This window comes from Triticum aestivum, unplaced genomic scaffold, assembly GCF_018294505.1.
Source record: "Triticum aestivum cultivar Chinese Spring unplaced genomic scaffold, IWGSC CS RefSeq v2.1 scaffold1354, whole genome shotgun sequence".
In the NCBI taxonomy this organism is placed as follows: domain Eukaryota; kingdom Viridiplantae; phylum Streptophyta; class Magnoliopsida; order Poales; family Poaceae; genus Triticum; species Triticum aestivum.
In genome coordinates, this window is record NW_025225538.1 from 1 (window position 1) to 12,660 (window position 12,660).

The 12,660-nt window shown below is 51.6% G+C and overlaps 2 protein-coding genes across 2 annotated transcripts; one reads left to right on the forward strand and one right to left on the reverse strand.

The window, feature by feature from the left end:
• Positions 1-1,179: 1,179 nt before the first annotated feature.
• On the forward strand, positions 1,180-3,095 carry LOC123172244 (ent-cassadiene hydroxylase-like). Its single transcript, XM_044589247.1, has 2 exons — positions 1,180-2,130; positions 2,276-3,095. The coding sequence occupies exons 1-2, from the start codon at positions 1,234-1,236 to the stop codon at positions 2,897-2,899; spliced, it is 1,521 nt and encodes a 506-aa protein (XP_044445182.1). The 5' UTR covers positions 1,180-1,233; the 3' UTR covers positions 2,900-3,095.
• Positions 3,096-8,098: 5,003 nt separating this feature from the next.
• On the reverse strand, positions 8,099-10,116 carry LOC123172245 (zealexin A1 synthase-like). Its single transcript, XM_044589248.1, has 2 exons — positions 9,208-10,116; positions 8,099-8,960 (listed from the first exon to the last, which is right to left on the reverse strand). The coding sequence occupies exons 1-2, from the start codon at positions 10,102-10,104 to the stop codon at positions 8,337-8,339; spliced, it is 1,521 nt and encodes a 506-aa protein (XP_044445183.1). The 5' UTR covers positions 10,105-10,116; the 3' UTR covers positions 8,099-8,336.
• Positions 10,117-12,660: the final 2,544 nt, after the last annotated feature.

The window sequence follows — 12,660 nt, forward strand, 5'->3', positions numbered from 1 at the left end:
GGAACCGTACAGAGCATCGCTGTGAAGACAAAAGCCACCCTCGGCACGCCGGCAGGGAGCCTCCAGCCACCCCTCACTGGTTCCTCCTCGCGCCACCGGCCGGCGAAGGCCGCATCGCGATGGATCTGGGCAGGATAGCAGATCCGCAACCACCGATGCCACCCATATGCGTGCAGAGCATCCACCTTTGCTGAATGGAGCACCACCACCGCGACACCAACCATCCTCGGGTCAACCACTCCACCGGCCATGGGGCTTTGATCGTCGTTGTGCAGCAGGGGCGCCGCCCTAACTGCCGCCCCCGGCCTCCCCGTATGAACCGCCCCATCTGCCTCACGGGTGATCCAGCCGAGACCACCCGCGCTGGAGCCTCTTTGTCCTAAAGACGGTATTGTTGTCTTATTCCCACCCTAAATCAGAGTTAGGTAATTTTGGTAAGATTTAGATGGGAATTTCACTCTCTTTTTAGGAGAAGTCCAGCCGCCTCATATATAGATGAGAGGTGATAGCCGATTGAACAACAACACACAATTAATAAATTAATGTTTCATTTGTTACCTTTGCCTTTTTGTATTTACCTCATTTTATCTCTTCCTCATCCTTCCTTGTTCTTCTTGTTACAAGGCAGCGATCCTCGAGGCTATAGGAACGATTAGGTCGATCTAGGGTAGGCCGTACCCGCCACGTGCCTGGATGAGGTTCGTCCAGCCGCGTGGTGTTTCGGGTCACCAAAAGACCTTGATAGTGTGTTTCTATATCATGCTCCAGCGATGTGTCCTGCGTTTTGTGGTCATGGTGACATGTTCATGCATGAACACTAAATTTCTGTTTGTAATGTTTGAGGAAAAAGACTCAGCAAACACGACTTTGCCAAACCGCAGTAAGCCGTCAAATGGAGCACTCAACAAACTCTTTGGCGTGTGTTTATCGACCAGAGCCAAGTGCCGGTGACACGTGGAATCATATCGAAGTCCAGTAGTGACTTAGGATGCAACTTTTCATATTTGAAATACGGGGTTGAAATAAGTCAAACTTTCAATTAACCGAGGAGGCGCAACTTAAGATGCAACTAAGTTTATACGAGGAATCTTTATGCAAACTGTGGTATCGAACGTTACGTATACGCTAACCTTGTAGTGGAGTTGCATTTTCCCTGTTGCTGCCAATTTATATATATTGTGAACCCGTGGTGGAAAGCTGGAAGCCACGGGGAAGTTTGTAAGCTGTAGTGCCATGGAGGGGCTAAGTTTGTGCTTGGTAGCCCTTGCCACATTGTTGGTCACTTGGCTTCTCAAGCTTGCTGCATCTTCTGGTAGTAGCAGCAAGGCCAAGAAGCCGCAGCTGCTGCCTCCCGGGCCATGGACACTGCCGATAATCGGCAGCCTCCACCACGTCGTGAGCGTGCTCCCGCACCGGAGGATTACAGAGCTGTGTCGCCTTTACGGGCCAGTGATGTTACTGAGGCTTGGGGAGGTACCAACCGTGGTCGTTTCGAGCGCCGAGGCAGCGGCACTGGTGATGAAGACCAACGACCTGGCGTTCGCGAACCGGCCACGCAGCGTGACGCAGGAGATCTACAGCTGCGGTGGGCAGGGCATCGCCCTAGCCCCCTACGGCGAGCAGTGGCGCCAGATGCGCAAGGTGTGCGTGGTGGAGCTCCTCAGCGCCAAGCAGGTGAAGCGGATAGAGGGCATCAGGGCCGAGGAGGTGAGCAACCTCCTCCAGTCCATCTCCATCACGGCCTCCGCCCGGGCTGGCGGCGTCAACCTGAGCGAGAAGGTGTCGGCGTTCAGCAACAACATCGTGTCACGCGGGTTATTCACTGAGAGGTGCGCCCGGCAGGACGAGTACCTCGGTGAGATCGACAAGATGGCCTCCCTGATGAGCGGCTTCAGCCTCGTCGACCTTTTCCCTTCATCGCGGTTGGTGCGGTGGTTGAGCAATGGAGAGCGCAACATGAAAAGATGTTGTGCCAGAATGCAAGGCATCATCTCGGACATCATCGACGGGAGGAAGGCGGCGCCGCACCGCGCCGACACCGAGGACCTGCTTGATGTGCTGCTCAGGCTGCAGGCTGAGGACTCGCTGCCATTCCCGCTAACCACAGAGTCTATCGGCGTCCTCATCTTTGTGAGTTACCAATCTTTTTGCTACTAATATCTTTGGAAATGTGCAGTAATAGTATTTTATTACTTATTTTCTCCTGCAAAAACTAGTTGTTTCTTAATACTACTGTATATTAATTGTACATGAAACACACAACTGTTATTCTCAGGACATATTTACAGCTGCCACTGAGTCGTCAGCGACCGTTTTGGAGTGGGCTATGTCAGAGATTTTCAATCACCCCAACGTAATGGCTAAAGTTCAGTCAGAGGTTCGACATGTATTAGGTCCAGGCAAAGCTGTCATCACGAATAACGACATCGCTGAGCTGCACTATCTGCGAATGGTCATCAAGGAAGTTTTTCGGATACATACTCCTATCCCCCTACTCGTTCCTAGAGAGGCCAGAGAGGATTGTAAAATCATGGGCTATGACATACCTAAAGGTACTACTATCTATGTCAATGCCTTTGCGATTTCTCGAGATCCTAAATATTGGGATAGCCCTGAAGAGTTTAATCCGGAAAGGTTTGAGAACAATAACATGGATTATTATGGGACACACTTCGAGTTCACCCCATTTGGAGCAGGTCGACGACAATGTCCTGGGATATTATTTGGCACGTCGACTGTGGAGATTGGATTGACAAATCTTCTCTACCACTTCGACTGGGCGCATCCTAACGGGGCAGGCGAGTCAGTAGACATGTCCGAGAAATTCGGTATCGCCACAGGCAGAAGGTGTGACCTGCAGCTGATAGCTATTCCCTATGTACCATCCAGCAGTACTTAGATATATCTACTCTTTCAGCGTCCGTGTTTTCTTCTTAGGCAACTTTCAGCATCCATGTTAAATGCATTGTATCTTCCTACTTTTTTTTCAATAGTTTGAATTGCTCACCACATGTGTCACGTGGTTTGTATCTCCGTACTTTGAAATAAAGAGAATTCTAATTCTCAATCGACGAGGGAAGAATTCTTTCGGTTTATATATTTTGTATGGCACGTGTATCATGATATCCAAAAGTATTTGTTAGGGTACATTTAGTTTAAAACTGCGACATTTATTTTGGATTGGTGAGAGTATATGTTTATTTGGTACTATACATGGGGTTTTCATCATTTAAAACATGTACACCATATGTACTGGCCCATGGGGATCGGTAATACAACAAGCGATTTCGTGAGTTCTCTCTTATCTAATCCATTTATACATAGTATCTACCGCAAGTTCCTGACCAAGCTCCACCACAGTTTACGCGCCTCTCGCCCTGTTTAGTACTGTGGGTCGCCTTTCAAACTGATCTACCACATATGCGCGTCTCTACAAGATCCTCTGATATCATCATCTCATCGAGTAAGCGCGTAACCCTGCGGCTTTCGTTCCTCTATTGATATTTTGTTCCTCAAATCGAATCTTTCTTTGTCGAGGATCTCTGGTTTAGGGTACTCCATCGAGTTTAGTTTCTTCTTCTAATGGATGTGACCGTCTAAGGTGGCTATTTGAGCGATTTAAGTATCACGATTGTCTGGTGCTCTGGATTGATGGACGGAAACATGGGCTGGGTTCGATTTCAACTCGGCGATAGCCGAGTCTATAGTAAGAGCCGCTTTGTGAACAACATAGGATGACATAGCAAGTGTAACCGCAGTAGAGCAATTATGCCTCAAGCCCATAACTCTTCCTTCTAGGGATCAGATCAACCTAAAGCACCATCAGTTGTGGATGAATCCACAAAGCCTTTCTAATTAGCTCGTCAAGCGAAGTAGCTATCAACGGCTTTAGCATGACAACTAGAACATCAAGCCATGGTAAACTCCTTCGGTCGAGAATTGGGCTGTTGTTCCATCATTTCTTTGGACCGCAATGTCGCCACCCTAAGGTCCATCCTATTGTCGCATCGACTCGCATGCTGCAGCTACGTTGTACCCATCGGCCGTAGCATCGCCGCACATGATTGATCTTTTCATCCCGTACGTTGACATTTATCTTGGAGCCCACTGCGCCGCCTTCCTAGGTGCAGGATTATCACCGTCCATGTATGGTCTTCGTCACATTGTTGGGTTCTTCTTCGCCTACTTCGAACTTCGTCATCGCGCTTCTGCAGGCAATCATCGTTGCCTCCTAATGCTACTTTTGGTTTCGTCGACTACAACTTTGTCTTCGTGCAGCACATGCTCATTGCTAGTATCGCCGTCTCTTCCCCGACCACTTCATTTACTCCGGCAACCATGGGAAATATCAGCACCTTCAACCCCACTGCCATTTTGAGCCACATTGGTCCTGGAGCCCTCCTATGTTGGTTCCTCCGACATGTTGTACAGTTTGTGCTGGTCCCCGTCTAAGCATGCTTGGTGCTGGAAATACCGATGTGTGCCTTCATCCCTGACGTGTCCTGGGGCTTGGCAAAACCGGTGCAGCGCCTCGTCTACAATGGCTTCGAAAACATTGTCTTTGGCATCGACATCCTCCTTGACGACAGCCTCGATCATGTCCTCAACTGCACGATGCCTCCTAGATCCCGTGGCTCCACATGTGGCTACCTCGACACCAGCCACCCCGACATCTACATCAATCATGTCACCCCTCGCACGGCTGGCTCAACGACAACTACAATGTCGCACGCTCTCTGCTAAGCGAGTTGACGATGAACTCGCTGATACCAACATTGTAATCTCTCACCTTACCATGTTTTGTTATAATCCTATATAAGCAAGATTAGGGTTATTATTTGTAGAGTGGAGGCATGCCTCGGCAAAATATGTGCCTCATGTCCATCCGATGACACAAGGTAGTGTTCCATGACTAAAACCCATGCACATTACTTAATGATGTCGGTTCGCTTGCTGGAGCCGAACATGACGATCCTCACTTCATTGGATCGTAACTACGACATCCAGATCATCATCACTTATTTCAATATTGCTCAATACCATGGAAAAAATCAGGCTAATAAGGTGGGTGGAAACAACATTACCCTCTCAGACGTCGATGGTAGGTAACACAACGGGAAAATACAAAGACGTCATGGGTCACAACTTCCTCAAAAGAGGCTTTCGCCCCGATTTATATTTAAAGCAACAACAGAACAATGTACACGGCAGACCGATACAACATGGTGAGGTGGATCTCATACAACACCAATCCCAAGATAACCAGACCACGTAGAATGCATGCACATGCGCTACCGAAAGAGAGCATAGGAAGAGCTGAATACAATGCCATGCTACACCCTATCCCACCTAAGCTCCATGAAAATGCCCCCAAGAGGGAGAATGACGCTACGCGTCGCTGCTGTCGAGTCTGAATGGACAAAGGTTTTCACCTGGAACCCAGCCATGAACAGGAGCACCACGATAACGTCTTCAAGAAGAGAGTAGCGCCCTCCAGCGTTGTTGGTGGCGAAAAAGCACGAAGCTTTCACTCGGTAGCTCCCCCGTGCCAGCACGAGGCATCCAGGACAAGCGCGACGAGACTAGAACTCTAGATCCAGATTGGGGCGCCACCACTGCCAGAGATAGAGATCATGCCAGAGCGACCTGAGCTTCATCTCTTGCTGCCCCTACGGCCGAGAGGCAAAGCCACCACCACCACCATGGTGCCAGCCGGAGAGCCAACCATGCGGATGACCAACCGGATCCGCCGCCCTGGCATCCATGTCTAGAACACCACCACCTGCCTACATCACAGTGCACCCACCATGCCTGGAGAAGTAAAAGGCATCTCCTTTCACTGCTAGACCAGTATTAGCCACAAAGTTTTGGGTCAACGACTCCACGGTACAAGGCGCCAACACCTGTGTCTCCAGCCAGTCCCGGTGGACCGAGGGAGACACAACCCCGCGGCTACCGACGGCCATCGTGGAGCACGCTCGCACTACGCCAAGCCAGCAATCTCTGACACCGATCTTCCTGGCAAGGTGACAGAATCGCAACTACCGCACCCGCGAGGAGAGGGATCTCATCTCCTGGTTGCCACTCGGGCAAAGCCCAATCTCACCTACCAAGCGCAACCACACTGACCCACCTCGGGCACAAACCTAGCCCACATGAGCGCGAACCCTAGGACCGAGCCACCGTCGTCGCACATGCGGCAAGCTCGACACTGTGGCCGACACCCGCGCAACGGGGAGATCGCCACCTCCACCCTACGCCGCCAACCAGAGCCCATCTGTTAGATTTGCGACGCCATAAGCTCGACCGGCCCACACCACTGCCATGACCGCTTGCAGCCACCCGAGCCAGCCGGAAAGAACCCATCTGGACCTCCAGGCCACCACGGATGAGCCCCGCCATACGGCATCCTCCACCGTGCCGCCCCGCCAAGGCAGAGGCCACGAGCCGCGCCACCCGTAGCTCGCACCGCCCTGCCCAGGCAGAGGCCACGATCCACGCCAACCGTAGCACGTGCCTCCCACAGGCAACAGGACGGCAGATCCGGGCGGATCCCATGTCGCCGCCGCATCTCTACCCCAGGCGCGCCCAATGACCTGAGAAAATTCCGTGCACCCGCCACACCACCTGCGAACACCAGGGAGTCACCGAGCCATCGTCAATAGACGTCGCGGCCACCCAGCGCACCCGGCATCGCGCCACTGAGCCCCGCACCAGCTCCACGTCTCCGTCGGCTCGCCATCCCGCGCCAGCCAGGTGCACCGAGCAGAGAGGAAGACGCAACCCCGCTGCTGCCTAAGCCGGCCGGGCTTTGCCCAGTGGCACCTCTTGGCGGCGACGGGGGAGAGCTGTTGAAGGGAGAGGGGTGGAGGCCGGCGAGGCAAGGAATCCCCCGTCCTCTAGCGGGAGTGGCGCGGGGGAGAGAGGGGAAAGTCCCACCGGTCACAACTCACCAAGGAAGAGAGGAGCTAAGATGCGTCACAAGTAATAATAAATTAAAATACCACTTGGATATGTCACCTCGTTAAAATTTGGAGTGACAAGTGGATAGGCATTGTTAAGTTTCGCCTTGAAACTAAGAGCATGATTAATAATAAAGTCAACTGCTGGCTATAAGATGTTGCCATATCATCTATAGCCGACACATATAGTCACTCATACAACAAGGTTAGCTATGAGGTTGTCTATAAGATTAGTATTTTTTCTCATCTTTTTTCTATCTCTTTCTTCACATTTATTGCATTTGCCTAGGAGCACGCATATAGCTAGGCTCTCGCATGAAAGCCCGCTCCCGTTACTTTTTCATGTCTCTCTTCTTTACACAGGCAAAGTTGCCATGTAAACGGGCTATAAACCTTCTATTGAACTTACTCTAATCCGATGATTAGATTTGGCAGCAGACTTGAGAACTCTCTCTCTCTCTCTCTCTCTCTCTCTCTCTCTCTCTCTCTCTCTCTCTCTCTCTCTCTCTCGTGGAATTGGAATTAGGCTGCGCGAGGTCCTTAAAGGCGAGCTCCTAGGGCTCTTCTCCGTAGAGATCAATCGCCAGACAGAAATCAAAGTTGTTATGCCTTCGGGAATGGGACGTGAGCACACAGTTTTACCATCAGCATGCCATCCATCGCTGAAGAAAGAACGCAATCACGATTTTGCGTGACAACGAGGAGATCTTCACAGGCAGGACAAGATTGCGGTCGTGGTGAATGAGTACTATGCTAGCATCATGAGCTCAGCCCCGGAACATGCGTGCTCTCTGAACCTTTATGCCTGAACTTATCAGCGCTGGACATTTCTCATCTTGAGGCCCCGTTCACTTGTGAGGAGGTGGAAAAGGTTGTTAAGTCAATGCGCCGGGCCGGACGGATTTACGAGGGGCTTCTATAGTATGTGCTGGAACATTATTCAGAGTGACTTCATGAGGAAGAGACTTCGGGAGGCTACAACTTCCCCACGTAGTTGGTGACTTTGGCGGATACCGTGCCCGACTCAATGAGATCATGGCTGACTGCACCGAGGACAAGATCTATACACACTTTCACATTTATATTTATGTGTTCGGATCAAGGAGCCATGTATATGTGCATGACCGTGTAAAAGATGAGGCTAATTCTTGATGCAAATTAAAAAAACTCTTAGAAGTCCACAATCTTATCTAGAATTATTACAATCATGTTTTGAAAGCTCTCAAACAATATAGTACTACATATACGACAATGTTCTCAACGGAACTTCTCTTATTCTAAAGCAGAAAGCTACAATGTAGTAGAGTGCAAATGTTGAAGCTGAAGATGCGTCATCATAGGATTGACATATAGATAAATACCATAACTTCTGCATCACTCCGACTGAACTTCATAGTTCCACATGTGTGGAACGGCTCTGAGCTTCAGGTCATACCTTTTGTTTACCGTCAGGCCAAATTTCTCGGACATGTCAAGTGAAGCTCCATCAGGAAGTATCCAGTTGAAGTGATACAATAGGTTGGCCAATACGATGTCCAAGGTCGACGTGCTGAACAACATTCCTGGGCACAGCCGTCGCCCAGACCCAAAGGGGGTGTATTCAAAGTATGTCCCATTGTAATCTATGCTGTTGTTTTCAAATCTCTCGGGCTTAAACTCTTCAGGGTTCTTCCAGTATGTTGGATCTCTAGAAATTCCGAACACATTAACATACACATTGGTGCCTTTGAGAATGTTGTATCCCATCATTTTACAGTCCTCTCTAGCCCGGCGGGGGACTAATGGGCCTGGTGGATGCAACCTAAGAACTTCTTTGATAACCATCCGTAGGTAGTGGAGTTCTCCAAGGTCTCTGTTAGTAATTATAGCCCTTTTTTCACCTAGGACCTGCCGAACCTCTTGTTGTGCCTTAGCCATAGCTTCCGGGTGAATCACCAGTTCCGACATAGTCCACTCCAAAACGGTCGATGTGCTTTCTGTGCCGGCTGCAAACATGTCCTGGTGGGTAGTGGCAGTATATATATACATATAAATCAGTACTATAGTAGTAAGAAGAAAATTATTCATTGAACGGAACTGTATGGTTCACAAAACATTAATACTAACAAGTACTCCCTCGGTTCCAAAATAGATGACCTGACTTTATACTAATTTTGCACTAAAATTAGTACAAAGTTGAATCATTTATTTTAGAACGGAGGGAGTACAGTATAATATATATAGACTGTCATAAAAATTTACTCACAAACAAGACGGCGCCGATGGTGTCAGTCGTTAGAGGGAATGCCAACGAGGCCTCCTCCTGCAGCCTGAGCAGCACGTCAAGGAGATCCTCGTCGTCGGTGGCACCGTTGCCGGGATCCAGCGACTCTTTGCGCCCCTTGATAATCTCAGCGATTATCTGATGGATGCGAGCACAGCTCCTCTTCATGTGGCGCTCGCCATTGCTCAGCCACCGTGATAACGGTGATGACGGGAAGAGGTCGACGAGGCAAAAGCCACCCAGCAGCCGGAACACCTCGTCCAACTCGCGGAGGTACTCTTCCTGCTGCGGGAACTTGCCACCGAAAACTGCCTGCGAGATGACGTCGTTGCTGAGCGCGGCCACCATCTCGCTGATGTTGACGGTAGCACCGGCGGAGGCCGTGATGGAGCGGACGAGGTCGCCGACCTCCTTGGCCCGGATGCCCTCCATGCGTTTGACCTGCTTGGAGCTGAGGAGCTCCACGACACACAGCTTGCGCATCTGGCGCCAATGGTCGCCGTAGGGGGCGAAGAGGAGGCCCTTGCCACCACGGCCAGCGATGTCCAGCGTGACGCTACAGGGCCGGCCTGCGAGCGCGAGGTCGTTGGTCTTCATCACCAGCGCTGCCCCCTCAGCGCTGGAAACGATCACCGTCGAGACCTCCCCTAGCTTCAGGAGCATCAATGGCCCATGCCGGCGAGACAGCTTTGTAATGGTGCGGTGTGGGAGGAGGCTGTGGACGTGGTGGAGGCTGCCGATGATAGGAAGCGTCCATGGTCCGGGAGGCAACTCCTGCTTGGCCTTGCTTCTACCACTGGAGGAAGCTTTGAGCTTGAGAAGCCAAGTGACCAACACCGTGGCAAGGGCTACGAGGCATAAACTAATTAGCACCTCCATGTCAATACTGCAGTGATGTGTTTCAAGCTTTCCGCTCGCTGGTAAGAATATATATACACGTATGCGGTGAACGGAAATGCAACTCCACTGCTAAGTTAGCGAAAACGTATTATTGATAAGAGAGTGGTTTTTCAGCTTCCAGGTGCCCCTACACCCTCTATAACCAGTAAATTCAGAAAAAGGGACTAACTGTTCTCTGTGGGGCTTTCTCTTCCACCCCCCACGACCCCCGCTAGGGTTCCCTACCCCGCCGCCGCCGACCGCCGGGCGCGCGCCTCCTAGCCCGCCCCGCTCCCCTCCGCCCCCCTCTCCTCCCCTCCCCTCCCGCGGCGCGCCCGCGCGTGCCTGCAAAGCCCGGTGGCCACAGCGGCGGCGGGGCCCTTCTTCCCCATCCGCTTGTGGGCGCCGGCGCGGGGAGGCCCCTTCGAGTGGCGGCGCTGGACGTCCGCGGGGTCCAGCGGCGCGGCGACGGTCTCACGGGTCGGCGGGGTGGCCTGCTGGTGGCGGCGCTCCGGCTACCTTCGTTCCGCGCGCGGCGGGGTGGCTACGATGCTCCCGTCTCGGGAGGTGGCGCGCGGCCGGTCTCTTGCCGGATCCGGCCGGATCTGGCGTTGGGGGCCTGCCGGCGGCGCGTGGCTCCGGTGGTGCATGCCCGGCGGCTCCGGCGCTTGGAGCTCGACGGGCGACGCGGGTAGGGCAGCGGCCGGGCGTGGCCGCTGCTCCGGCCGTGGGCGGCGGCATGGGGAGGTCTCGGTGGTGTCCTCCCAGTGTCGTGGCGGCTTCACGGTCGGGCCGTCTCGACCTTCACCCCATCTCCTCATCGTCCGGGCGCTACTCCCATCAATGGGCTGGTCCTCTCCCAGCTGCGGTCCACTGCTCATCTCGCACCCCGGTGCTGCAGGACCGAGCTCGTCTCGCGCATGGTGCAGCAGGAATGACCTCGTCCCCCTGTCGATGCTGCAGGATCGAGCTCGTCTCGCGCTCGGGGCAGCAGGACGGGTCGGTGGATGCCAATTTTGGCCGACCTATTGCGTCTCGACGCTGGGGGTTGCCCAGGGGTGCGAAAGGTGAGACCTTTCTGCTCGTCTCTTTTGTTGGGGTGCGACGGGTCTCGGGTGAGGTGGTGTCGAGGTCTTGGATGCTGGGGCGGCGGCCCTGGTGGTGGTAGCGTGGTGCTCGTGGGCAGAGCCCGTGCCTTGGTGTTGCCCGGTCACCATGGCCGTGTGGGTGACGTGGTTGCCGGGGGGTGGCGTTCGGTGGCGGTGAGTGTTGGCCGAGGTGAAAACATGTTCTGTCTTCGGACGGACTGGCGGCGGCGAAGATCGTTCCCTTCTTGAAGGCGTCGCGGCGACCCTCATTGCCTGTCATGCGGCTCCGGGGGGAACTCTGATCCTTGGATCGGGCGGTGGTGGCGCGCCGGTGTCGTTCCCTTCCTGAAGGCGCCACCTTGGAGCGCATGGCTCGTCATATGTAGCTTCATCTCTGCGTGGAGGTAGTGCTAGGGGTGGTGTTGCCGCGCTCAGCGCCTATGTATCTTACCCTGGGTGTATGCGTGTGTTGCGGTGGCGTGGCGTGTGTTTGTACTGGGTGCTTGTTGTTTGGTGCTTTATATATAAAGCGGGGCGAAAGTCTTTTTGGTAAATTCAGGAAAAATAAAATAAAATTCAGAAAAAAAATCTGAAAACTTGCAACATCACATATGATCAGACTTTGTAGGAGCTTGCAATTTTTCGTACCAAACTTCAGATTTAGTTAAGAAAAATCTATTTATTTGAATTTACTGTTCACAAAGGGAATAGGGACACACTACTAGCAAAACCCTAGTAGTAGCGCGGGTTTAGTGCCTACTAGTAGCGCGGGACATAGCGCTACTAGTAAGGCGCTACAGCTATTCCTTGGCAGTAGCGCGTGCGACACACGCTACTGCTAAGACATATAGCCGCAGCGTGTGTTCACTCCCGCGCTACTGCTAATCTAGCTAGTAGTAGCGTGTTTACTCTCCATCGCTACTAGTATTTATTTATTTTTCATTTTTTTATTTTTAGTGTATTTATATATCGTTATATAAATTTTGGTACAATACCAATTATGAGGTTGTTATATCATTATGTTCATAACAGTGTGTCAAATGAAGATGGGTTAGGTTCAAGTGGAGGCAACATGTGGTGCATGTCAAAAGTATACTACTAATCCAAACTTGATCTAGTTTGGACTAGTAGTACTTTCGATGTGCATCACATGTTGCCTTCACTTGAATTTAATCCGCCAACACAAGCTATTTAATCATCATCATAGTCATTGCCACCAACAGTAGTTGTTTAATAATCATAGTCATAGTGTAGCACATCATTATCTTCAAACTCATTCAAGCTAGCTAATCACCACCAACACTAGCTGCGGTAGCTATCTAATCACCACCAACACTAGCTAATAATAATCATCATAGTCATTACCACCAACACTAGCTATTTAATCATCATAGTCATAGTGTAGCACATCATCATCTTCAAACTCATTTCTAGCTAGCTAATCACTCCTGCTGCTCTCTCAGGTAAA